Source organism: Pteropus medius, unplaced genomic scaffold (genome assembly GCF_902729225.1).
Source record: "Pteropus medius unplaced genomic scaffold, Ma_sr-lr_union100, whole genome shotgun sequence".
Lineage (NCBI taxonomy): Eukaryota > Metazoa > Chordata > Mammalia > Chiroptera > Pteropodidae > Pteropus > Pteropus medius.
Window position 1 is genome coordinate 15,792,307 of NW_024349797.1, and position 27,034 is coordinate 15,819,340.

The 27,034-nt window shown below is 51.5% G+C and overlaps 1 protein-coding gene and 1 pseudogene across 1 annotated transcript in view; both read left to right on the top strand.

The window, feature by feature from the left end:
- The window catches only part of RIN3 (Ras and Rab interactor 3), a 100,063-nt gene that overhangs the window by 43,730 nt on the left and 29,299 nt on the right, over window positions 1–27,034 (top strand). The window contains exons 4-5 of the mRNA XM_039884056.1: window positions 14,232–14,304; window positions 22,201–22,292. Of these exons, the coding sequence (XP_039739990.1) occupies window positions 14,232–14,304; window positions 22,201–22,292 (165 nt within the window). The remainder of the gene's footprint in view (window positions 1–14,231; window positions 14,305–22,200; window positions 22,293–27,034) is intronic.
- LOC120620037 (uncharacterized) lies at window positions 20,117–20,235 on the top strand (annotated as a pseudogene).

The following is a 27,034-nucleotide window of genomic DNA, read 5'->3' on the forward strand; positions in this document are numbered from 1 at the left end:
AAATGGAGACAAGGCCCGTTCAGCTGAGCAAGAAGCTTGCCTGAGGCCCAGAGACAGGAAGGAGAAATCGGGCCAGTGTGGGCGGGCGCAGGTAGTTGGAAGTAGAATCCAAGATGAGGCTGGGAAAGTAGGATTCGGCCAGGTCACAAAGGGCCCTGACGACCACTCCAAGGTGTTAGGGGTTCAGTTTGCAGGTCATAGGAAGGCATGAAAAGATTTTGAGCAGGAAGTGGCCCAGTGAGATTGGTGCTTTAGGAGAGAGCCCGGCTGTGTGGGTGATGGATGGCGCAGTCGACTGTGCCAGAAACAGGACAGAGGAAGAAGAGGGAGGGGTTCGAGAGACCTGCCAGAAGTAAAGAAAGCCTTGATGGCTGCCCGGGAACTGGGCCTGGGGAGCAGTGAGGCCGCTGTCCGTGGTGGGGGCCGCCCTATCAGTGGATGAGGCCTCGCGAGAAGGCAGAGGTGTGGCATTGTGTCTTTGGGAAGCGTGAACACAGGAGCCGGGAGTTTGTTTTGCCCGTGAGGACACAGAGCACAGGAAATTTTGACGGAGATGGGAGAGAGATCCAGAACACAGAGGTAAGAGAAAGGGGGAGAATAGGGAAATGATTTCATGGAAGTGGGGGTGGGGCTGGGGATTGTCATGCCAGCACCAGGCCCGAGTGGGTGGCCTTGGCCTGTGTCTGCAGTGATTGCCACCTTCAGGCGCTTTGCAACTTCAGAAAACATGTCTAAGGGGAAATAGTCCAACTCAGCTGTTTTCAGAGAACCAGAGGCTTCACACAGCTCCCTCTCTTTTGGAGGTAATACAGAGGGGTCAGGGTCCAGGCCCCAGTATTTCCTGGGGTTCCTGTCACAGGAGACCACTAGGTGTGGCTCATCCTAGCTCAGGGTTTGCATGTGAGACTCCTCACTTCCTTTCCAGCTGTTTCTGCCTCCCTCTCCCACCCTCCATGCAAACCTGCTCTCTGGAAATTAATTCTCTAGCTGATAAACAGATTTATACTCACATGTGAAAGACTACCACCACCATAAAGTGGTTCTCTAGACCGTGAGGGCGTGCATCTCAATAGGAGGGAAAATTAACAGTGTCTGACGTTACAGTGATAGACTGTCAGGCATCAGCCAGAAAAGAGTGGGAGTTAGTTTGTCCTGAAATAGCAGAGGAGGGGGCGCCTGGCCTATTTAAGGTTCATCCTGACGGCCTACATCCTCCCTGTGCCCACTGCCCACCCAGCCCCTCTGACTTCTCCACGAGGCTACTTAGGTGGACAGTGAAATGTCATGATGCATCACTTGCCTGCTCTTGCCTGTTTGGGGCAATTTCCCCCAGGTCATCACCGTGTGGAGGGCCCCCTAGAAGAGTGATAATCCCTGCACCCCCCCCATCTGGAACTGCCCTGGTCCCTTTCTCTCTCCGCCTTTACACTCACCAACTTCATTCATCCTCTGCACCTGTGCTTGGGTGTCTCCCCATTCTTCGTGGCCTGTCAGATCTCATCCTTCGTTGTCTGCTTCATATTTTCACCTCTCCTTTCCCCACTGGCTGGAAGCTTCTAAGGGTAGAGTGTGTCTGATACGATATCTGTGGCCCGCATGGCCTAGCAGAGGGCCGGGCAAGTAGCACGAGTTCAGCAGACACTGTGCCACTGATCAGCTGGTTCATAACACCTCGCACTTGAGCAGAGACAGCCTGGTCTGGAAGGACCGAGAGGGTGGCTTGGTCCAGATCTCACTCCTTTGCATTCATCGGCTGTGAAGTGCTGGCGATGCCTCCCAATCCTCTACCTCGCTGGTTTTCTCGACTGCAAAATGGGCTCATCATCATAGTGATGACATATGGCAGGAGCTCACAAAAAGCTAACTGCATCTCCCCTTTCCCCACCTGCCCACCTTTCCCGTGAGCCTGGGGCTTATCAAGCTAGAAAACCTGGCCTCATATTCAGCTCTGCTGCTTAACGAACCCTGGGAACTAAATCAAAGCAAGTTGTCTGACTCCTGGGCCTCACGTTCATCCACCACAAATGGAGTTAATGATGCATCCAAGGAAATTGGTATGAGGAACAGACAATTAAACATCTGTGAGCATACCGAAAACCTGGCAGAAATAGCGAGCTGAACACTGCTGCGTGCAATGCATTCATCCGCTCATGTGTATATGTAGCCAGCATCTATGAAGCCCTTGGTCGTGATAAACCCAGTTTCTATTCTAAAAAGGCTCACTTGGGTAGTTCAGTGGATTGGAGCAAAAGTGAAAAAAAAACAAAAAAAAAGCCAAGTGCATCTGAAGTGCATTGTGGCTCCCACGTCCCTGTGCGGAGGCTCAGCTTGCTCTGGGAGGATTATCCCCACATTCAGGACTTCTAAGGAGATGTTTCTAGGGGACTCAGCTTTGGGTTTTTTTTTTTTTTTTTTATCAAATGGGAAGCCGATTGCTACCCCTGAGCACCTCTGGAGCACCTCTCAGATTTATTTTGCTCTGTAAGTTCCCAGGTGCTCCCTACCTGGCAGACAGAACAGCAGCGTTCAGCCCAGTGTCAGCGTGTGTGAAGCCATGGGTGAGTGCCGATGAATTGGCTCCTAACGTGGCTCCCCCATAACTTGCTATGTGACCTTAGCAAGTCACTCAATGTCTCTGGCCCTCCTAGGAGAAGGGGCCCTTGACCTCACTTGGCAAGAGATGGATACAAAATGCCTTGGAAGGATAAAGGCCCACACAGAGAAAAGGCACTATTCATTAGCCTGACCCCAGGTGTCCCAAGCCTCTTGCCACGGCTGAGGAAAATGCAGGTTGCTCAGTGTTCGGGCAGCCCAGCTGGCCTCCTGGGAAGTCGCATTATTATGCCTGTCCCACTGACTTCTCCTTTCTGCCCAAACTACTTAAGGAAGCAGTCAGAGATGAGACCTTCTGGAAAGTTCTGTAGAAATGGACTGATGTCTTGGTGGTTCTTTGTGTCCGCCTCCCCTTATCTGTCAAGAATCAATGAATAGTCTGTGCTGCTTTTATCTTGTTACCTACGTTTTGACATTTGACGTGCTTTTGCTGTCTTGGCCTTTGTTTTCACAGTGGAAATTTTTAAGGAACTTGCCTCAGTGGAACTTCCCTTGCTGAGATACTCCTTTAATGTAGTCATTGTTCCCCATCCAATGCTGACCCAGGCATCCTGCGGGTGAGACCCAGTTCCCCAATAACCAGGCCCTACCCATGAAATAGGCCCCCAGTTATCGAGGACTCGCTGTGTACCAGGCACGGGGTGAGCTTTCATGAAAGCCGTTCCTCTCGTCGTCCCCACAGCCCCAAGCAGGTGCTGGGACCCCCATGTTGCAGCTGAGGAAATTGTGCCCAGGACTGGAAATGGGGTTGAATTCGGCTGTGGACTCCGCATCCATAGTGCCTTCACCTGGGCCAGGTGGTTTCATGGCTTGTGTCCGTGGTTCTCATATATGTGTCTTTCCAAGTCAGGGGAGGTGGAAGCCACCAAGAGGGAGGCAGAGCAGACAGTCATCAAGTATGCATAAGAACGCTGGGATTCGCCTCAGAATCCGAGGCCTAAGCTAAGATTAGACCCACATGCTTTCTATTCATTGCAAAGAACAGAGCTGGACTGAAGGGGACGAGGTGGTTTCAGCAAGCACAGCCGTGGTGAGGAGGGGGTCCCTCGAGTCAGCGGGGTCACCTGAGTTCCAAGACTCTTGACAGTTCTGTCTCTTGATGACCGTCTGAAAGTGGGCTTGTCTCTGAGCCGCGGTTTTGGTGGCATGCTGGAGCCGGCTCTTTCCAGCCCATCTCTCCCCCAATCAGCATGGCGGGAGTATTTACATTATGGAAACTGGCAAATGCTGCAAAATCGGGGCTTCCTGGCCCTGGAGGGCCTGTTGACAAACATGTACCAGCACGCCACTTCCTCGTCTACGATGGGACGGTAATGCCCGCCTTACAGAACCATGGGGAGGCGACGTGTATGTGAACATCTTGCAAACTAAAGCACGATGTGTGTGTGTGTGTGTGTGTGTGTGTGTGTGCAGGTGTGTGTAGATATAATGTGTGTATTGCTATGGACTTGTTATAATTCTTCCATGAAAAGCTGCATCTTCAGAGAAAAGGTGGGAGCTGCTGTATCTGCAGAAATAGGAAATAAGTTGGAATCAAGAAGTGGTATGACAGATGTAGCATGGACTCTCAGAGAAATCACATGGTTAAGAGAGACTGTAAGCTGATCATGGATAACATTTGCGATGATGAGATACCTTCTAGAAGCCTGAGAAGCTCCTTCTTACGGGCTTCGGGGTCCCAAGGACCAAAGCCCTGTCGGTCATTAAGAAGACACAGTTAAGCATTTCGCATAGCTTTCTTTGGGAAAAGCCAGTGGCAGTGGCTATAGTAGACAGAGCCAACAGACGGCAGACCTGAATTTGAAGCCTGTCATTGCCTGATTGAACTGGGACAAGCGCCTGAGCCTTTTCCAGCTCAGTTTCCTCATCTGTAACATACGGGCTCGGGGAGACCCGTGTCTCACGTAAACCCTGTGTTGGATTTGTCTTGGCTCACGTAAACCCTGTGCTGGATTTGTCTTGGCTCATGTAAACCCTGTGTTGGATTTGTGTTGGTTCTGCTGTCTCTCCCGGGCTCCCGCAGAACCCCATTTCACAGCACCATCTCTGGATTCTGGGTGGACCCCTAGTTCTCAGAATGTGGCTCAGGGGTTGGCAAAAGAAGCTCCCTCTATGCAGCCCAGCCGAGAATGTTCTCCATGTGCCTCTTCTTCTATTGAGATATGATGCAAAATATTTACTCAGAACTTGCAGTGCCCAGACCTTAGCTGGGTACAGTGAGAGCCTAAGGAAGTAGGATACTAATCGCGATCATTTTTTTAAGCACTTTATATGAATTAACTCATTTAATCTGCATATCAGCCCTAGGATAAACACTATCATGTGGCAGGTTAAAGATGGCTGTATTTTCTTTGACATTTTCTCATTAAGAGGTGAAGGCTGTGTCCTCTCTCTTTGACTCTGGGCCAGCCTGGGACTGCTTTGGCCAATAGAATAAGACAGAAGTGACACTATGTCAGGTCCATGTGTACCTTTTAAGAAAACTGGCAGCTTCTGCTTGGACTCTGGGAGGCGTGAGTTGCCATGTAAGAAGTTTGATGACTCTGAGACCACTATACCAGAGAGACCACCTGGAGAGTCCCAAGAGGGCTCAGCTGAGTCTAGCTTCCCAGCTGTTCCTTCTAAGTCACCAGGCATGGATGAAGGCTTCTGGACCCTCTGGACCAGAACAATCCCCAGCTAAATCCTGCGAAGTGACCTAGTCAGTGTCTTGAGGAGCAGAAGAATCTCCTAGCTGAGCCTTGCACGGTTTCTGAAACTCTGTGCCCTTGACGTCTGGAGCCGGATGATTCTTGGCTGTGGGGGCCGTCCTGCGCACGGTAGGATACTTAGCAGCATCCCTGGCCTCTGCTCACTAGAGTCTCAGTACTATCACCTTCCTCCTGCCCCCCACCCAGATGTGACAACCTAAAATGTCTCAATGCACTGCCAGATGTGCCCTAGGGGACAAACTTGCTCCTGGTTGAGAACACTACTTAGGACTCTGCTGTCCAGTGCAGCAGCCACGAGGCACACGTGGCTACTGAACGCTTGCGATGTAGTGAGTCTGAATTAAGACGTGCTGTTGGTGTAAAATACATACCAGATTTAAAACAGTGTGAAAAGAAGAACGTGAAGTGTCTTGTTAGTAATGTTTAATATTTATGGTTTGTTGAGATGATAATATTGGGTGAAATAGAATCTTTTATTAAGATTGATTTCACCTGTTTGTGTTTACTTTTTCTCATGCGACTGAGAAAATTTAAAATTGCACATGTGGCTCTCATTATATTTCTACTGGACAGCAGGGTCTAGAGCAGCGGTCCCCAACTTTTCTGGCACCAGGGACTGGTGCTCCTATGAGACTCTAATGCCTGATGATCTGAGGTGGAGCTGAGGCAGTGATGCTAGCGCTGGGGAGCGGCTGCAAATACAGACGAAGCTTCGCTCACTAGCCTGCTGCTCACCTCCTGCTGTGCGGCCCGGTTCCTAACAGGCCACAGACTGGTACCGGTCCGCGGCCCGGGGAATTGGGGACCCCTGCTCTAGAGGACCAGCTGCCCAGCTGCAGTCAGGCTCACTTAAGGTGACATTCTGGCATCATTACTTTCTGGCTCTGTGACCCTTGGTAAGTCACTTAACCTCTCTGGGCCTCACAGCTCCTAAGTGGTGGTCACGTTCTTCTAAACCTCAGATAAAAGTTCCCAAACTCTGGCATGGGACAAACTCTGTGAGATCCTGAAGATGAAGTCGGGTTGTTTTCTCAGCTCTCAGGGCTGTTCCCACCATCAGGCGGTGTCCTGGGTCACTTCCCTTTCCTGTTCCTACTCCCCAGGAGAGCAAAGTGTTTCTGCACGAATGGTACAGCCAAAGACACCTCCTCGCCGAGGCCACGTGAGCAGAAGAGCAGGTGGATTGTTTTCCCAGACTAGTAATTTGTTCCCTGTGGGTAATTCGGTCCCCCATGGGGGTAGGGATGGCAGATGGGAGTGACAGGCCTTTGCTCAGTGTGCCGTCTCCCCAACACCTCTCTGTCTGTTTGTGCTTTATTCAGTCTCCCTGACACTTGGCAGTTCACGCATCTAATGTCTCCCCTTCTGTTTTGGCACCTGAACCTATAAATAGTTCCCAGGCAAAGTCCTGTCTGCATTGTGACAGTTCTCTCTGTAGTCCTCATCTATACATTGCTAAATATGGAAGCATACCAGCCAAGAAAAAGAAAATTTATTACAGCTTGAGCAGTGTGGTGGCAGCAGCTGCAGATGTGACTGCCAACATGGGGGTCAGAGACAATGCTTGCGACAGCAGTGAACCCCATTAAGCATACGGCATGATCTGGGCCAGGTCCCGGCTCTCAGGCCTTGCGGAGGTGGAACCAGGAGTCTGCCCCTGGTCAGGCCTGTCCAGGTTCGGGCTCTGCCTGGAGCGAGAACAAGAGCTCGCCCCACTCCGTGCTCTAGTCCTTATATGGCTGGGCAGCAAGGCTGCCCAAAGAACGCAGGGGACCTGCTGCCCAGCAACCTGGTCGTACTTCTCACTTCTGGAAGCTTCTGCTGTCTGCTGGAATCAGCAACTCCGAAGGCCAGGCCAGCAGTGCCTTCCTCCAGGCAGGCAGGGGGCTGCGCCCCCATTCCACAGGTGAGGCGGCTGCACGGCAGCATCGTCTCAAAGCAAGTGGGTGCCAGAGCTGGCCCTGGAACCATGGGGTCCCCCGGACTCCAGAGAAATTCCTGCTCTCCCCACTTTTACTGCTGGGAACAGGGGAAATCGTTTTCATCTGTTCTAGAAAGTTGGGCCTTTGGCTGGGCCCGATGAGAGCAGCAAACAGTCCCTTTTCCATCTCAGCACAAAATGTCCAGGTGTGGTTCCCATGGCAACCGTGGTGTCACCGGCAGCAGTGGGTCTCACCAGCAAAAAGGCAACTGTGACCTTCCTAGTGAAGCAAGAGCCGGGGGGCCTGGGGGGCGGGGGGCATATGGAAGAGTAGGCCTTCGGGTGCCCCTCCTTCCTGCTCCCCAGCCCCCTGGCACATCGGCTTTTTGTCCTCAAGGTTTGCGCTCCTGGCCTCTCCTGGCAGGGACCTAGCTTGGTCATCTAGTGCCTTTTTTTAGGAAAGGGGATCAGAATCCACTAGAGTTGGACTTCCAACCCATTCTGGGTCAGAGGTTTCAGGGAAGGGTGACTCGGCAGTGTCACGTAAGGCTTTGGTGTAGGGCCACTTCATGGAACCACCCAAATTCCCCTCAGCCAGGTATGATGGCATTTTCCCCCCCGAGAATGAGTCCACCTCTGAGACTCCACCTCTCCTGCCAACACATGGTCCTTTCTGCCTCCTTCTGGAGACTCGTCCTTCTTGGACTTACTGTTCATTCCTTAAACAAGCCTATTGAGGCCTCGCTTCATGCACGGTTTTTCCCTAGATAAAATCAATTCATGCTTTTCCCATTATTCCCACTCACTGAAAGAGAATGAGCTTGTTGTTTGAACCTCTAGCCCTCAGGAAGGAGTTCCAAACACTCCCATGGCCAGACCACGGGTGAATTCCCTATCGCCCTTCAAACTGTGAGACTTCCTCTTAATTTCGATGTCCGTCGCCCCTTTATTTCTACAGACTATGAGAATAGGAAATCTTTGTCGATGAGTAATTACATAATGAAAATGTCCTGGCTAAAAAGGAATTCTGACCCAGCCCTTTAAAGCAGGGCCATAACTGGATATTTATTAACAACTCCGGTTGTCGATGGAAGTGTGTTTAACGGCAGTGTCTTGGGTTAACAAGGCCATCTGCTAACAGGAAGAATTGGGTTTGCGTTTCTCAAGTCAGCGTTCGCTTCACAGTCTTAATAGCCCTTGACAAAGTGTATTCCCTGTTTTCACGTAATGATCTTTTCCTCATCAAAGCCCAGTGCCAGACTTAGGTGAATAAATGTTCATCTTTTATTTGTTCTCGGAGGCCAGCCAGACCCTACTGAAGGTACATGTCAATTGCCATTCTCTGCTCCGAGTGAATATGATATATAAGGTTTTCTTTTGCCAAATTCACTTACCACAATCGTTGGGAATTTGTCGTCATTAAAACCAGGCGTGTCTGAAGTTTACCTTGACACCATCCAGGACGAAACTATCTATTAAGGGAATCAATAGTGTCGATAAGACTGCAGAGGGGACTTTGGCCTAGATTAGAGTAATAATTGGTTAAAGGCCCATCATAATTAATTATAACAATAGATACTGCCAAATACAAATAAGAGTTGACTGTTAATTACAGCAGGTTGGAAATAACCCGACTGGATCATTTACACAACACCAGCTGAGTGCTTACTCTTTTGAAGACAAACTTGGACAGCATTCATTTTTTTATCCTTAAAATAAAAGCTTGAAAGACCATATTAAGAGGATGAAAAGACAAATTACAAACTGGGAGAAAATATTTTTGAATCACACATCTGACAAAGGCCTTATATCAAGAATAAGAACTCTCAAAACTCAACATAAAGACAAGTAATACAATTAAAAATGGGCAAAGGATCCGAATAGACATTTTTCCAAAGAACATACGCAAATGGCCAATAAGCACATGAAAAGATGCTCAACATCCCTAATCATTAGGGAAATGCAGATCAAAACCACAATGAAATATCACCTGGCACCCACTAGGATGGCTGTAATAAAAAAGACAATGACAAGTGTCGTCGGGGAGCGGAGAAATTGGAGCCCTCGTACATCACTAATGAGAATATAAAATGGAGCGGTCGCTTTGAAAAAGTTTGGCAGTTTCTTAAGCATGTAGTTACTGGATCTCCCAGCAATTCTACTTCTAGATATGTACCCAAGAGAAATGAAAACTTATGTCTACACAAAGACTTGTACACAGATGTTCATCAACATTATTTGTAGTAGCCAAAAAGTGAAAACAATCCAAATATCTATCAGCGATGACTGGATAAACAAAAAGTGATATGTCCATATAATAGAATATTATTCAGCCATAAATAAAACAAAAGTACTGACCCATACTACAGCATGGACGAACACTGAGACTGTTATCTGAATAAAAGAAGCCAGACACAGAGGACCACATATTGTATGATCATGTCCAGAATAGGCAAATCGGTACGGACAGAAAGTAAATCAGTGGTTGCCAGGAGCTAGGAGGAGGGAGGAAGGGAAAGTGGCTGCTAATGGGTCCAGGGTTTCTTTTTGGGATGATGAAAATGTTCTGCAATTGATTATGATGATGGTTGCACAACTCTGTGACTATGGTAAAACCATTGAATTGTGCACTTTAAATTGGTGAATTGTACGGTAGGTGACGCTCTTAATAAAGTGATTTTTTTAAAACCTCAACATTAAAAACAACAACAACATCCAATTAGGAAATGAGCAAAAGACATGAACAGATGTTTCACCAACAAGGATATACAGATAGCAAATAACCACATAAAAAGATGGTCAACATCTTTTCAAAATCCAAATTAGAAAAACGCAATCTAAAGCCACAATGAGACATCACCCTACACCTACTGGAATGGGTAAAATAAAACATAGTGAAACCGCCTAATTGGCGAGCATGGGGGGAAACTGGATCCCCCCTACATTGCTGGTGGGAAAGTACGATGATAGGCCATGCTGGAAAGTGGCGTGGCCGTTCCTTTGAGCACTAATGCTGGACTTCTCATATGACCCAGCGTGGCCCTCCCAGCCATTTATCCCAGAGAAAGGAAAGCGTATTTTCACACGGAAACTCGTACACAAATGTTCACAGCAGCTGGATGTGTCATAACTCAAAATTGGAAATTTCCCCAGACATCCTTCAATCTAACAGTCAAGCAAACGTTGCTACATCCAGGTCATAGACCACTACTCAGCACTAAAGAGGAGGGGGCGATTAACTCACTCAACAACCTGGATGACTCGCGAGAAAATTATGCTGAGTGAAGAAAGCCAGTCTCAAAGGATATACTGCATGATTCCATCTATAAGACAACCGTGAAATAACATAATCAGAGAGATGAACAGATTAGCGGTTGCCAGGGCCTGGGGTTGGGGAGCGGTGGCTGTGGTTTTAAAGGGGGAGCACAGGGAGGCTTGGTACAGTAATACCTTGATTGTGGTGGCGATTGCAGGCGGCCACACATGGGATCTAACTCCCAGCACCGTACGAACACACACACACGTGCACGAGCACATGGGAAGCCGGTACGTCAGTCTCCTGGTTTCGATATTGTCTTCTAGTTACACACGGTGATATTACCGTTATAATCGAATCAATATGTGAGAGCCAGCGAAGTGCTAAGCACCATGCCTGGCGCGGGAGGTAACCATGGAGAACACAGTCTCTGTCCTCGGTAGTTCGTTTGTATTATTGAGTGATAAAATGGAATTTCTTTCCTTTTAAATCTACTAGCTTTCAGTTCTTCATGGATATTTCATTTTGACCTTGGGATTGTAAATGCCTGAAGCCGTTCCGGCATATGTGCACCTGGCATCTCTACCCTGTCCTGACTCAGCCTTGACGGTGAGTCATAAGGTGAAAGGTTTCCTCTTCTGCAGGCAGAGGCAGAGTCCCACTGTTGTCACTTGTTGTCACCTCAGGATGTGCCAGGTGTGGCTGGCAGGTACCTGTTCTCTCTCTTCACCCTTTGAAGAGAAAAATGGTTAGAAAGGGTCTGGCTTTTGCTGAGGAACCCTGAAGACTGTACACAGTACAGGGGTCGCTGTTTGAGCTTTTCAAAGGTGACCTGCTGGAACTGGCATCTTTGCTGGGAGGAGCCAGCTGTCTGGGTCCCTGCCTCAAGCTGCTGCCAAGGGCAGAGCTGGCACTGGACGTTCCCGAAGCTCTTTCTGAAGCTGGCTTAGGCAGGTAAGAGGCAGTAAATGGCATGAGGATTTGTCACCTGTGCCCGGCACGGCTGTGAGCGAATTCTAAAGCAGCATGAGCTGAGAGGACACTGGAACTCAGTTGGCTTTAGAGAAAAGTTTACAGAGAACTTTAGAAAATTAGAGAAAAGTTTAGAGAATCTTAATAGTTTCTCCACTAACAGAACTCACAGATGCTCATTTTAAAAAATCCCAGAAAAAAAACATAATACAGACAGTGAAATTCAGTCCACTCTGTGTGTGTGCATTTTTCTTTTTTTAATTTCATCGAGATGTATTCATATAACATATTCTGTATTATAAATTCACCCATTTAAAGCCTTCGGTGTATTCAGTCATATCACCATAGTCAATTTAAGAGCCTTTTCATCAACTCAGAAAAGAAACCTGTGTTGCACAATGTGAATGTACCTAATGCTATTAACTGTATACTTAAAAATGGTTAAAATGCCAAATTTTATGTTTTTTTTACAGTTTACTACATTGAAAAAATAGAAACGTCACACCCTTTAGAAGTATCGCCCCCTATCTCCTTTCTTCCAGCCCTTAGCGACCTCTAATGTACCCCTAAGGCCTCTGTGCATTTGGTCCACTCTTGATTCTGGCACCAGAAAGCCCGGTCAGCCCAGGCGTCCTTCTCGGAGCTCTCCTTATGTGCCTGGCACAGCGTGTACCGTGCTGGGTGCTGAGGGCCATTCAGATCGGAGCCAAGCCCTGGCATGCAGGAGCTCCCCATCTCCCTATGAGGGGGCCTTGGCGTGAAGGGTTGCAATTCCCACCGTCAGTACAGGGGATATGTGGGCAGGTGGCTGGGGCTGGAGAAGAAGAGGTCTAAAGAAACAAACTTGAGCTTTGACCTTTGCATGGGATTTAGAAAAATCTATAGTTTTAACAAAGGTGATCAGCCACTATGTCTAGAACTGTGCTGCCCCCCACTCCACCCCCCAAAATGAATGAGCCCTGGTCCCTGCACCCTAGGAGCGTACTGGCAAAGAGACGGTGGGGTAAACGAAGCCTAAAAGAAATATGGGCTTTCTATAAAGTGCCAGAGAGCACAGAAGAGAGAGTGACGGACTTTATCTTAAAGGTTCATCTGTGCTGTGCAAAGCTCAGACGGTGTCTCCATGGCAAGGGAAAGCTGCTAATGGTTGAGCAGGTCCAGTCGAAGGCCAGGCTTTCTGCATCCATCACCACTAACGCCCCTTGAGGGATTCACGAGGAAGGTCTTTGAGTTCCCATTTCACAGATGGAGGGGCCTCTCTACCTCTCTTGGCTACAGGAGGTCTTTTTGGTCCCAGGCTCCCTTGACCAGTCTGTGCAGCTTCTTAAGGAGAGAGTCGGTGATGCACCAAATGCCAGCACTAGATGGCGCTGTGGGCCGCCCCACCGCTATTAATTCACAGAGCGTGCTGATTCCACGGGCGGATTCTCAGATTTGGGTCATTTGTGGGCATCTGCAGAGTACCTTCCGTGCTATGACCTACTACTTATTTTCCTTTAAACTCCCTTAAAACTTTTTAAATATCTGTCTAATGGGAAACCATTATCTCTGCCATAAATCGAATAATGTAAACTTTCTTCAAAAATCACGTTAACTGTTTAGAACAGTGCCTAGTCTATAGAAAGAAGGCAAATATAAAAATAAAGCTATTCAAACAAAACCTGTTGGTTTGACACCCTGCAGCTGTCTCATAGACCACCAACACTGGAATGCTGTCCTGGGCTTCGAAAACCAGACGGCAGGCTGATGTCACCTGCCTGCACAGTGGTTAGGATCAGAAGGACTCCTTTCCTGTGCAGGTAGAGGAACTGAGGTGCTTGGAGGAGAAGGGACATAGTCATGCTGTTGCTCTCAGGGTCAGAGCCAGGCCTGGGGCTGGGCCCTGCCTCCCCCTCCACCACATGGACACTAGAAGGCCTTCAGGACGTTGAAACTGAAGTGTGATGCACACATGTGTCTCAGCCCCTCTGGTGCCTGAGAAAGTCACTGTGGGGGTCCCCAGTGCAGGGAGCATCCTTATGGAGCGTACGGAGCCCTGGGGTGAGAGTCAAGAGCCATGGGGGTTGTTGGCGGCCAAGACCGCCGATGAGCAACTAGCTCAGCTTCTCGAGGTCCCTTGCCCTGAGGGTGCGAGGCAGGGCATAGCATGGTGCCACATTCTCTGGTCAGCGCACCCCCAGCTTCCAGCTTCGGTCACTGACTGCCACATCCTGGCATCCTCCGAGGATGGGATCTTGGGCAGATACTTTGATCCCTCTTGTCAGAGCTGGAAAACACTGAGGTCACCCTCACCCTTAGGTTACTCATGCAGCCAAATCAAATGAGGTTCTAAGAGGCCGTATGGGGCCAAGGATCAGCGGCACTAGTTCAGCACCCCTGGACCTGTGAACCTCACAGAGGCCAAGACAAAAATGGGCAACATTCCTCTCACTGGCCCCTCACAACTGTCAAGTTGAGATGACCCTGATCAAATTAAGTTTCATTCTGCTTTTATGATCTAGAGGCTTCTATGTTATTTTGCCCAAAATGATAAGTGTGTGTTAAGATAACACCAGCGGCTACAGAGATAGTCCCCCTAAGATCTCAGTGGATTGATGCCACACGAGTTCATTTCTCACTTCCCCATGACAGTCCAATTGACAGCTGACGTGTATGCAGCTGCGGCAAGCCAGGCATTGCAGTAATGAGTGGGTAGACATGTACCTCTTCCTTCCCTCTGCAAGGACACTCATCCAAGGCCTTTGTCATCTCTCCTCAGTATTGTACCTGGAAGGCTCCGTTCTTGTGTTTGAGGACATCTTCAGACTGATCGCGTTCTACTGTGTCAGTAGGTGAGTAGGCTTGGCCCCACAGGTGGGCAACTGGTTGCAACAGACATGCATAGCAACCTTGGGTGGGGGCAGAGAGTCACGGGGAAGCCCCCAGAAGGAAGGGTGCAGCCCACAGGATGCAGACAGAGGGGACAGTCCCTGGCTTTGTCCTGGTAACCATGAAGGGAGGTGCTGGTTCTGCGTTTTCTCAGACCCGCCTGTAAGGACCCCTCTACCACCACCTGCCCCTTGGCTCACTGCCCATCATCCCAGCTTCCTGCGTTCAGGTTTCCAGGCCAGTATGGGGTCCTGCGTGGACCTGATGTGACCCATTGCAGGGCTTATAGAAGGAACTTCCTGTAGGGGCAGCAGGAAGCGCTGATCCCCTCCGTGGGAGAGAGCTTATGATCGTTACACAGCTGCTGGGTGGAGCGGGCGTCTGGTAACCACCCTCAGAGCTGCTCCACTTACTCAGAACCGGTTGCAGGTCAACGGGAATTTAAAACTACATTTTGGTGCTAGAAGCCAACAGCTGAAGCTACAGGGTTTTGACAAGGGCTGGCTAGAGGCTGCGGAGGATGTCGTGGGGTCCGGGGCTCTAGGCCCACTTCCTCCTACTTCAAAGAGACCATTCTTGCTGCCTCTGATGAAAACCACACTCAACCCAGAACACCGCCCTTGCCTACCAGGACCCTTCTGGGCCGTGTGGGCAGGACAGATGGTGCTGCTAATACCAGTTGCTAACAGCCGCTGCCTAGTGAGGGTTCTCCAGGTCCCCAGCTCTAAGCGTTCTTATTACCATTACCTTTTTAAATCTTGCAAACAATTCCATGAGGTAAATAAATGCTCCTGTTATTCCCATTTTCTAGATGAGGAAACTAACACAGAGAAGTAACTTGCTCAAGGTCTCACAGCTAGTGAATGGCAGAGTGGAGTTTCAAAGTAGATAAAGCTCCAAGGTCCATAATCTTTGCTACAACCTCCCCACTGTGCACATCCTGCAATAATTCTGACGGCCCAGCATGTCCCTCTAGCCCATAAGGCAAAGCATGAGAGACCCCTGGCCCTTTGTAAATTACAACATGTCAGACTCTCCAGGAGACAGGCCTCTCTTGTTCTGAGACATTCTTACCTTAGTAAAAGGTGCCTAGCATTGTGTTTAGCACATTCTAGGTGCTTTGAATGAATGAATGAACAAATGAATGAATGATGACATAATTGCAGAGCACAGAACTTGAGCAAGTTACTTAACCTCTCTGAGTGTCAACTCTCCCTTCTGTAAAATGGGAATGATAATACCCATTAGAGAGATGCTGGAGGGGAAAATAAGATGAAGCACACTGCCTGACACCCAGTAGGTGCTCTGGTTCTGTTTCTACGGTTTGGGCCATTGGAGGGTGAGCTGGGGTAACAAATTCATCGTGCAGGGAGATCTGGGGCCGTGGTCACTGGGCTCACACTGTCACCCCCAGTCCTCCCTCCTATGGCTGGAGGAGGTTCTCCCCATTCCAGAAAAGCAGGTGCCTGTTCACCTGCCCTCAAATGCTCAGGGAACACACAAAGCCACAGGGCACAGAGCCTGGCATTCCTGTATTTAGGGGTAGGCCACCTCTGAGGAATGAGGTGTCACAGGAGGAAGAGCCCCAGGCTGGCAGTTGGAGACCCACTACCAAGCTGTGTGACCTTGGGCCAGTCACCGGCCTTTCCTGGACCCAGCTGCCTCGTTTACCAAAGGGCGGTAGCTAAGCTGGAAAGCCAATGTGCTAGATCTCTGTGCGTCTAGAATTCTAAAACCCTGCCCTGCAGACACCTTCAGAACCAAGCGCCCCGGGCCGGAGCACATCTCACGTGCCTGTGTGCTGCATCTTGCAGGGCCTTGCACAGATGGGCGTTTCGATCAGCGCCAAATGCCCAGGTGATAAATGCCAGTCCTGGCTCTGAGACCTGTGTCCTCAACACCATGCTGAGCTGCAGGCCCAGCACACCCCCTCCTCCTTTAGAGAGCTTGCTGCCCAGTGGGCACTTGGAAGCCCTGTGGCCTGGGCTAGGTGTCTGTTCCTCAAGCACATTCCCCATGACAACACAGACCAGCCCCGAAACAGTCACACAGCATTATGGAGACTTCGTCAGAGCAGGAGCCAGTCCTTCTCTGTCCAGCACTCCTTATAGGGCACAGGTTCTGCTTCGGGGTGCTCACCTCAAACCTGACGCAAACCCTAACGCTCCAGGCTGCATGGTGGACTGGTGAGGGTTCTAGAGAGGGCTCCTGGACCTGGCCGAGGCCCACAGTCACCTGGGGAGCTGGTTAAAAGTATGACTCCTGAGGCCACCCCAGAGATTCTGACTCAGTGGCCTGGGATGAGGAACAGGGCTTATAAGCCTCTCTGCAAACCAGGGCTGCAGAGCTGCTCCTAGAGAAAGGACAGTAATAGCTTAGCTGGAGGTCTCCTAGAAGCAGACTTTGAGAAAAGGATTCACGTGCAGGTGACACTAAAGGACTTGCCCCTGCAGAGGAAGCAACAAGGGAGTGGGGGGCAGGATGGGGACAGGAAAGAAGCCCAGCAAGGATGTGATTATAGGGGCCATCCCAGCCTCAGCCCAACCCTGTGGGCAGCGCTGGACTGCAAAGGGGACCTCGGAGTCGGCTGCCTTAAGACCACAGGGCTGGGCTTTTGTACCAGCCAGCTCCCAGGGTATACTCAGGCATTTGTGGCTCTCCACAGGGCCAGCAGGGCAGGCGGTGAGGCTCCAGCATGGCAGGACAGGCCTCTGAGGATCACGGGTGCCAGCCCTCAGGAGCAAACCCCACAGAGGCTGGGTGGTGGGTGCGCTGGTGAAGGCTGGGTGGCTCAGTAGCAGTGACTGTGGCAACCAGCTCCTGTTGACAAGGTGTCTGTGTTGAGTGAGGCTTTGTGGGGTGCGCTGCCCACAGTTTTTTTTGACCCTACAGAATAGATCCTACTGGGGAGCTATTCTCAGACTCGCTTCATGAGACAGATGACCCCTCCCCGGAGTACCCCGAGATTCAGACTCCAAGATCTTTGTAACAGGCTTAGCAGAGCGCTTGGCACGAAGTGAGCGCCCCAGACACAAGCATGTTCTTATTGCTGTTGTAGATGAGGAAATTGAGGTGTGAGCTGCCTCATTTTGCCCAGCTGAGTTTTTAGCCGGATCTGAACCCAAGTGTGTCTGACTCCTGAACCCGCACAGTGTACGGGGCCTGAGCCCAGCCGATGTGTGAGCTGCTCCACTCCGGCCCCGCCCTTCCACACACAGAAGGCCAGGCAAAGAAGGGCAGAAGAGAATCCTAGGTAGAGGAAACAGCCTGGCAGTGGGAAAGCTATGGCAGCCCAGGGGGGCTTCACGGGGAGAACCGAACATATGGGTGCCAGATAAGATGCTTCGAAGGCCCTGAAGGCCGTGCCCAGAAGCTATGGGGACTTCCTTCTGCAGGTGCCTGAGCTCTGCCACTGCTCAGTCAGACTGCACTTCAGCAGGGTGACAGGGCTGCAGAAGGTGGCCAGATTGAAGCAAGGGGAGGGTGGAGACCAGCCTGGGCCGCTGCAGCCCTCAAGGCCCTCTGTGGAGGCGGCGTCCCAGGCAGTGGATGGGAGAACCGAGAAGGGTGGGGCAGCCACTCTAGGGATGCGTGGGGGGATGGGAGGACACCTGGAGAAGCCAGGCTCCTACCCTGGGCTACAGAAGGATGACCATCCTTGATGATTTGGGAGTGCTTACTATGCTCTAGGCACTCTGCTGTGCCCCTTACGAGGTTCAGGTTTGTGAGTTCTGATTCTCAGCACACCCTGGGTCAGGAGTCAATAGCCTTGCAAAAGGCTGGGGGGGGGGGGGGGGTGTAATTAACCAAAATGAGGAAGGAAGGGAGGAGCCTCTTGGGCCTGCCCTTTCTATGAGGCATCTAGGCATCAAACGCTGTGACTAAGCTGCTACCTTCCTCCTGGCAGGAGGAGGGGGTGTGGGCTTGTCCTTTTTGCCTTTGAAGAAAGTTTTTATCACCATCTGGAGCTGCCTCCCCAGCCACCTCAGCCAGGAGCCACCGTCTTGCTTTTGGATGGTCCTGGTGAGCAGGGCAGAGGGAAGGAACCTCGCTCTGCTGCTCAGAGACCTTGAGAAGTGCCCTTGACTCATTCTCCTGGAAGGAGGAAGAGACACACGAGCTCCCACTGGGTGCAGGTCGGTGGTGTTTTCTATACCCCAGCTCATTTAATTCTCAAAACAACCCTATAAGAGGGCATCGCCTCCCCACTGTCAGACCAGGAGACGGAAGTGACACCGTTCTGGCATGGCATAGCCAGGTTTTTAGCCCGGTCTGTGGATTCTAAAGTCCAGGTTGGTTTTCTCTGTCTTTCTCCCTCTCTTTCACTTAAAAAATATATATGCCAAAATGAATTCATGCTCCGCCATCTCCAATGGTTGACTTGCAAAACCCCCAAAGTCACCCAGAATCTATGAGGAGATGGAGCTGAGGAGGCCATCGGTATCAAGGGGGTTCAGATATTGCTCTCTTAGGCCTGGCCTTCCATCTTGGAAGTACTCTGCAAGTCACCCCAAAACTACAGGACCTATGAGACTGCCAGGCCCCCTTAGAAAACTAGCCTGTGCCAAAGAACTATATAGTGTTTTTCAATCTGTGGGTCACAACCTATTAGGAGGTGTCGTATAAAACAAAAATATATTTGCTCTTTGTTCAGATTCCTAACACAGAACTTCTAAAATCTTAGAATTTCCTGAGTGATGAGTGTTGCTCGTTATTCAAAATGAGCCCTCTCGAATCACACCTGAGTTTATGCTAAGAGGTGACACACATAGGGCCTCTAGATAGCCTCAGGATGGGGCTGGTCACCTGGAGGACCAGATAACTAGAAGGCTGGAACTGTCGACCCCGCCCGCTGACCCCCCAGATGAATGCACGGGGCTGCTGGGAGGGTGGCGAAGCTCCACGTCCCTTTCCCGAGACCTCGCCTGTGCGCCAACTCCACCAGGCTGTTCCTGAGTTGCTTCCTTTACGATAAACCAGTAAATGTCAGCGAAGTGTTTCCCTAAATTCTGAGAGCCATTCTAGCAAACTGTCGGACCTGAGGAGGGGGTCATGGGAAGCCCTGGTTTATAGCCGGCCGATCAGAGTACAGGTGGCCTGGGATTTGCAATGGGCAGCTGAGCTGGCGACAGTCTGGTGGGACTGAGTCCTTAACCTGCGAGGTCTGCACTAACTCTAGGCAGTTAGCAACAGAACTGAATTAACTTGAACGCCCCAGAGGGGGTCATAAAATCAGGTGAGGGGGTCATGACTGGCTCTTTTTTCGTGAAAAATTATACTAGACTACAAAAAAAATAACAGCATGCATCTCAGGTAGCTGGAGTAAGCCTTGTTGTGCTAAACTCTTGTTTTAGTTGTGCGTGTGTTAGGCGTGTGCACTGCATCATGATGCCAAGTGTGTTTCTTACTGGCTGTCATGGTCCGAAGTTTGAAAAACACCACGAGAACAGAAGCCTCCAGGGAGGGGCATTTGCACCCTGGAGTGTGTCAAGCCGACCCAGCAGAGTGTGTGTGTGTGTGTGTGTGTGCGCGCGGGGGGCGGGGGTGGGGAGGTGTTAGAATACTTATTCTAAAAATTCCATTTTAAAACTTCCTATTTTTATGAATATGTTTTGTTGAACTTGATAGTTTATAAGGAAATATATACATAATACATATCTGGAGAGGTGCTTAAGTTTTGTTTTTATCAATAACTTTTGCTTTGGGGGCCATGAACCCCACCCAAGGCTGCGTCCGTCAGGATCCCCTTGAGAGCTATTTAAAAATGTGGAATTCATCTACGGCCATGCTACCCTGAACGAACCCAATCCCATCTGATCTTGAAAGCTAAGCAGGGTCAGGCCTGGTTAGTACTTGGATGAGGGACCGCTTAGGAAGACCAGGTGCTGTAGGCATAAAAAAATTAAAAAAATAACGGATTGAAAGCTGACAAAGTCTTTGCAATCTGTGAAATTAACCAAGGGTTGCTTCTCAAAAAAAAAAAAAAAAAAAGTAACGGATTCCTGGCCCACCCCCAGACCCAACACTGGGCACTCCTGGGTGTGTATCTGGAATTTACATTTTCAGCAGCATCCCTAGGGGATTCTGATCCAGAATTAGTTAGTTAATTAATACAAAGGTATTAATGCCTACCCTTAGGGTAGCTGTGATATAGTAATACTACTACTACTACTACTACTACTACTAATAATAATAATAATAATAATAATACCATGTGATGAAAGGCCTGTAAGCACCCAGCCCAGCACCTGGCGCATAGTAGATGCTTAATAAACACCCCCATCCTGTGCGTGCTTTTCCTTGGATTGGAAGGGGCGGAGCCTGGGTGAAATGCTGAATTGGGAGATGCAGGGGGAGCAGAGATGGATGAAGCCCTTAAATACCACTGGGTCCTGGAGAAGGGGGAGGCCCATGGCCCGGCCTTGAAGGATGTGAGGAATCTAAGTAGGCACGGACTGGGGGACATGGGGGACGTTCCATCGATGCAGAGCTCAGAGGTGGGAGTGAGCAGGACACATTCACTGTGGGAAACCCAGCAGGACACTGGGAGGCCCCTGAGTTCAAAGGCAGGATCTCTGATGGGCAAGAAGTGGGGAGCAGGCTGGAGAGCAAGAGCAGGGGCCAGGCTGGGGAAGGCCCTGGATGCTGGGGTTCCAGGCTGGAGAGTGATCCGCGGCCCCTCACTGCAGTGTCTTGAGCAGCAGACCGAGGAGGTGGGTGAGGGGGTGTCGGAGATTGTCCTGGTGGCGGGGGAAGGGCGTCAGGTGAGCTGAGTACCCCTGCTGGCCATCGCAATATACTGGGACCAGAAAACCACTGGAAACCCTGCTGGCAGGCCGGCCAGCCAACCAGGCAGCGCCGAGATAAACTCTGCCACCCTTCAGAATTAGAGATGGGGGTAGTGCTCGTGGGGCAGGGCCTGAGGCACGGGTGGAGCGCTGAGGGCCAGTCCAGTCTGGGTCTGGGCCTGGCCTGCCTGAAGACGCTGACCCAGGACCCTGGAGGCCTCAGGTTCACGGGGAGAGGGGAGAATCGTTTAACTTTGACATTGAAAGAAAATGCAAAGATCAGTGGGCCAACCCCACCTATCAACAGTGGGGAAGCCCAAGGCCCCACCCTAGGAATTCGAAAAAGGGCCCAGAATCTTGGGCCACCCTCTTCCATTCTGCTCTTCCGTGAACGGAGGTGTGAGTGTCTCTCCACCATGAAAGCACTTCCCTCAGAGGAGGTGGCACCCCGAAATGCCTCACGAGCCTGTATGGTGAGCTGAGGTGGCCTGGGAAGCTCACTGCCAGTCCACATCAGGCGGCCTGGCCCTGCCGTCCCCTAGTCCAGGTCCTGAAGTTCGTAGGGGTCCGCTAAGCAAATCCTCTCGAGCCTCAGTGGTGTGCGCTGAGCACTGTGGGGACATCGGGGACCTGAAGACCTCCTCCCAGGAGCTCCCAAGGCTCACACGGTGTTAACGGTGTTAACGGGGAGAAGAGAAGCTCTCTGCGCAGCTCAGTGTGGCGCGGTGAGGGTGGGGGGCCGGAGAGAGTGGGTTACTGTCTCTACCAAGAATAGTGCCTTTGGTGGAGGCTTCCTGGGCTTCCCCAGGCCGGGACAACCCAGGAAGAGCCATGACCCCCTATTCCCATGGAGGGTCCCTGGCATCTCTGGGTCCCTGGGGCTGGCACCTGGATCCTTCTGGATGCTCCCTCTGCCTCAGGGCACTTCCCTTCCACCCCAGAGAAGTCTCTAGTCTGGGCAGAGACCCCCAGCGGGATTGCTGGGGTTCTTCCTCTAAGGGCTGTGGGGCCAGGAAAAGGACACACAGATGCCTCCCCAGATGTGACCTCCCGCCCCTCATGTCTCCACAGAGATTTACTGCCCTTCCCGCTGAGGCTGCCACAGGCCATCCTTGAGGCCAGCAGCTTCGCAGACCTCAAGACCATCTCCAACCTGGGCCTGGGTAAGTACTCTCCCCTGGAGTCAGGGGACGTGTCAAGGCTCAAGGAAATGGGGCCCTAGAGCTGCCCCTGCTCCCCACCTGTGCAGGGATGGCCCCTCAGGCTGAGACCAAGCTGGATTCTGAGTCCCAGCTCCCAGGGGACCACCCATACCCCAGCCCCAGGCTACTAAGCCAGCACTTCAGGGAGATTCAAAGTGGCACCTTTTAACAGCTGCCCAGGGGGTCTGATGCATGATCTCCTTGGGTCTGAGGGAGCTGGGGCTGGTCAGGGCCACGGTGGCTGATCTATTGTTAGGGCAGGGATCCGGGAGAGGCAGAACCGAATGCCAGGGTCCTTAGAGGAAGCCAGAGAGGCAGATGCCAGCAGCTGCCACAGCCCGGTTCCACTCTTGTCAGAAGGAGAAGTGTGAACATGACTATGACCATGAACTGAAGTGAGCTCCCCGCAATCTTCTCCCCAACCCCGCCGCCTGCCTCCTGCCCCCTGCCCAACCAACTGACCGGAAGAACAGCCCACCTTGCCCCTTATCCCTCTGCCGTTCTGAGGGATGAAGGGAGGAGAGGGGAAAAAAAAGAGAAGAAAAGACAAGAACACTTCTGGTCTCAGCCCATCTGTCCACCTAACAGTGGAAGCACCTCGTTTCCTGGGCCCCGCCTGTCGGGCTTCGCTGAGTGCTCTGCAGTGGCGAAAGCAGCCAGCGCTGACCTCTTGCTAGGGCCTCGCCACGCTGGCCCTTGGGAAGCCAGGCCAGCCACCTCTCAGGGCTCCAGCTCCTAGGCAGAGGCAGGCTGTGTTGATAAACAACATAGTTAATCCATAAGTCTTTATCAAGACTGCTCATGGGACCCTGCCCTACACGCGGCTGAGCACGGTGCCCAGAACAGGGGATGCCTGGCTCACCGGTGCTGGTCGAGTGGAAGAAGCAATGAGCGAGTGGGCAGGGCCGGGTCGTAGAGGAAGGTAAGGGCAGACCTGGGATCAGAGAAGACGCCCACTAGTTCCCAGGCCAGGCTGCCGCCCACCACCCAGAGCGGGCTCTGAACAGCACTGCCAGAGAGGCCACAGGGAGCTCGTGGGTGGAGATGAGGAAGGGTGAGTCGTCCAGAACTTGGGGTGTCATTTAATGAGACTCACCTGCGTTCTAACCGTTTTAACCTGCACTGACTTGTCAAATCTTCAATCGGCCCCATAAAGCAGGTTCTGTTATTGTAATCCCCACTTTACGACAGGGGACACTGAGGCAAAAGAGGTCAAGTAACACGTCCAGTATTGCGCAGCCCGTGGCTGAGCTGGGATCCGAACCAGGCGGTTTAGCCCCAGTGCCGCCCTCTCTCTCTCTTACACCCCCTTAACTCTTCACCCCGCCTCTCGTGGGGCTGATTTGCCCGGTTTATAAACTTGAAGACCAGTTTTCATTTGATATCGGAAATAAACGCTGAACTTCACCCGCAGATATTTCAGTCGTTGGGCTCTTACCCTCCCAGAAGTTTGACTGTAGCACGGGTGACAGTTTTGTAACTCACACAGTCCAAATGATGCCCCTGCCCTACCCTGAGGTCTCCAACGGCAAGGATGACACTCTCATTACACTGTCTTGCGTAATCCTTGTGTCTCCATTTTAAAGATAAAATATCGAGTCTTAGCACAGCTAAGACACTTGTCAAGGTGCCCAGGCGAGGAAAGATCAAAGCCAGGTCAGCACCTTGGCTTTCTGGCTCCAGGCAGAGCCCCTCTCCTGCCCCTCGGCTGCAGCTCATGACCTTCTCAGTGGTCTTTGCAAGAACAGGCAGTGTTGAGGCCCAAGTGTGTAGCATGAGACGGATAGGCTCAGTCTGAGGAGGCCGATCTCTGAGGGGAGGGTTGGTTTGCAGCAAGCAGCTTTGGCCCTGCTATGGGGTTCAGGCAGGCATCCCTGGGACATTCCTTTCTGGAGTAGACAAGCCCTTCTGTCCTGGGAGAGCTTGACCTCAGGCACGATGAAGTGGTGGGGAGGGAGGTTGCCGTCTGGGAAGCCAGTGGCAAGCAGTTCAGAATCATCTGTGAGCGCTCACTTCCCGGAGAAGGGGATTTAAGCAAAATCCCTTAGGGACTCTGCAGCTTAGGAACCAGAAAGTTCCAATCAGACCTGAGGTCCCCAAGGGCTGAAGGACATAAAGTGAGGTCCATCAAAGTAGCTCTTCTTCCCTGGTTCGGTCCATCCCCAGAATAGGTGGAAACTAGATCTGAGAGGGCAGAGGCCAGAGGCCTTGGCTCTGACACGTGCGGGCCTGGGCCTTGCCAACCTTCCCCTGCGGTCCAGATAATAAATATGCAACGGGCAGTGTTTGCCAAGGGCCAGGACGCACGGGCGCTGTGCCCGGCGTGTCACATATTGTTCTAGGCAGGGCGCTCTTGTGGCAGAGACCTGAAACTGGCATAGATAAAAGAGGATTTAGTGGAAGGACACTAGAGAATCTCCCAGAAACGGAGCAGAAGTCAGCCGAGCTGTGCAGGGAGCAGCATCTGTTCCCTACACACGCAGGCCAGCTCCTGGCAGTCGTACCCAGTGTCCCCGTTAACTCCAGGTTCCTGTCCGCCCTCCCCCCACCCCCCCGCCACGACTTCTCCACTGGCCAGGCTCTGACTCCCGCATCCCCACCTTCTGCTTTTGCAATTGCAGTAAGTTTATGAGGCATGTGACACCTATCGCAAGTGTTAGCAATGTTATTTTTCTGGCACTTTTTACAAAGTGAACAGAATGTAATAAACATTCGAAGAGTTACACAAGCCCTACCGTTCAGATGCAGATGTGAGGTCGCTGAAGCAGAGCTGTTCGATTTGCAAGCTCAGCACCATATGATAGCCCAGAAGTTCACTCGTGAGCTGAGCTGTCTCCACGGTGTCTGGAATACTTTGCTGCATTCTCTCCTCCCCTCCCTGTCCTGACACTAGCCGGGCTCTCTAAGGGTGAAAGCTTCACCATCTTTGCCCCCGGGACCTGCCCAGCCCAGGCCCTCTGAGGATTGTAGGAGCTGACACCTGGCAAGAGGTGTCCCCAGCCGAGGCGCAGGAGGCCATAGAGCCAGCGAAAGGCTCCTCAGTCTGAGGGGGCAGCACAGAGGCATTGAAGGCAGGGGCCCTTGGGGGAACGGCAGCAGCCGAGCCAAGGCCTGGCACAGGGCCATCGGACACAGATGCCCACAGCTTTGCCAATCACTAGAATTGCATAACAGTATTCAGCTTTTCCTCTGGTCTTGGCATTCTTCAGGCTGCAAAGAAAGTGACCTACTTCCTGGACCCCACCCCCCCGCCTTTTTTTGTTGTTGTTGAGCATAAAGCCCTGCAGTGCCATTATGATTCCCTAACAAGCCTCCAGACCCCAAAGTGCAGCCCCTCAGATCTCAGCTTCCCCCACCCCTCAGAGTGGCATTGGCTTTGAGGCCTCTGCCTTACCAGGATGCAACCATCAGGGCTGTCTTTGAGACAGGGGAGCAGTTTCTAGTCACGCAGGCTGAGCCCAAAGCCGAGGCGTGGGAAACGTGTTGTTGTTGTTGTTGTTGTTGTTGTTGTTGTTGTTGTTGTTTTAATCTGTGCATGACGGGCCCACCCTGCCATACTGAGGTCCATCCAACTGGTGGTCGATCCACTGAGGGAGCTCCATGCCCCCCTTGTGCCTCTCTCCTCTCATTCTCTGGTCTCTTCGTTCTCTTGCCTTTAGACTGACTCCCGAGGTTCAGGTTGCCCCCACCTCGCCATCAACACTAACCTCGCCTGTGACCCACAATCGAGGGCCTACTATGTGCCCTGCATGGTGCCACAAGGAGGAGCATGCACCCGGGCCGGGTCAGTAGCCTCCCACAAAAGCCAAGTACAGGGCCCCGGCAATGGTAAAGGACAGCTCGGCTGTGTGGCGGGGAAGCCTGGAGACTCCCCGCCCCGTTCCAGCACTCTATGTCCTCGGGTAGTGGCTGTGATGTACACAGAGCTTTGCAAATTGGAAAGAGTCATATGGAAGCTTGTCATCCTTGTATCCTTGTTATTGTGCAGACAGCTGGCTGTGACACTCAGAATGCCAGACACAAGGTCTCTGCCCAGGACAGGGCTGAGCCATGAGCCCCGAGGTCCATCTCAGAGAGGGATGCACGTGGCTCGCTTTCAGTCAGTTTCTCGGCAGCCCATGGTCCTAGGATTGCACCCCGACCACCTTGACTGGGTTATCGACCCCCTGGCCAGCAAGGGGACAGGTGCTCGCATCGCTGAGAATATCCATCCTTAGGGCAGACATGCACACGCTGCCCTTGGCCATCTTGTGTCATCTTGTGTCAAGAGCCTGTTGTGTTCTAACCACATCCCCAGTTCTGGGGTGCACACCACCCTCCACTCACTCACGCTGGCAGAGCAACCGAGATGGGAAGTGTCGCAAGTTCCGATGAAGGAAGGCCGCATAGCAAGCACAGCGGCCGAACGTCCAGCCTTTAGAACTAGTCAGTCCGACCTGGTTCAAATCCCAGCTCCTTTACTCACCAACCCGGTGACCTTGGACAAGCTCTTTACTCTCTCTGGGTCTCTATCTTCATCTGTATTATGGGAACAATATCAGAACTTATACCAAAGACCTGTGGTCAGAGATCAGTGAGAGGATCCACGGAAAGCAAGGAGCCCGCCCGGCCAGAGCTCAGTGCATGTTTGCTCTTGTTATTGTCCTGGGTGTTATTTTGGTAGTAAGGAGCTCTGGGTGTGAGTCTAGAGGCCTGGCTCCATC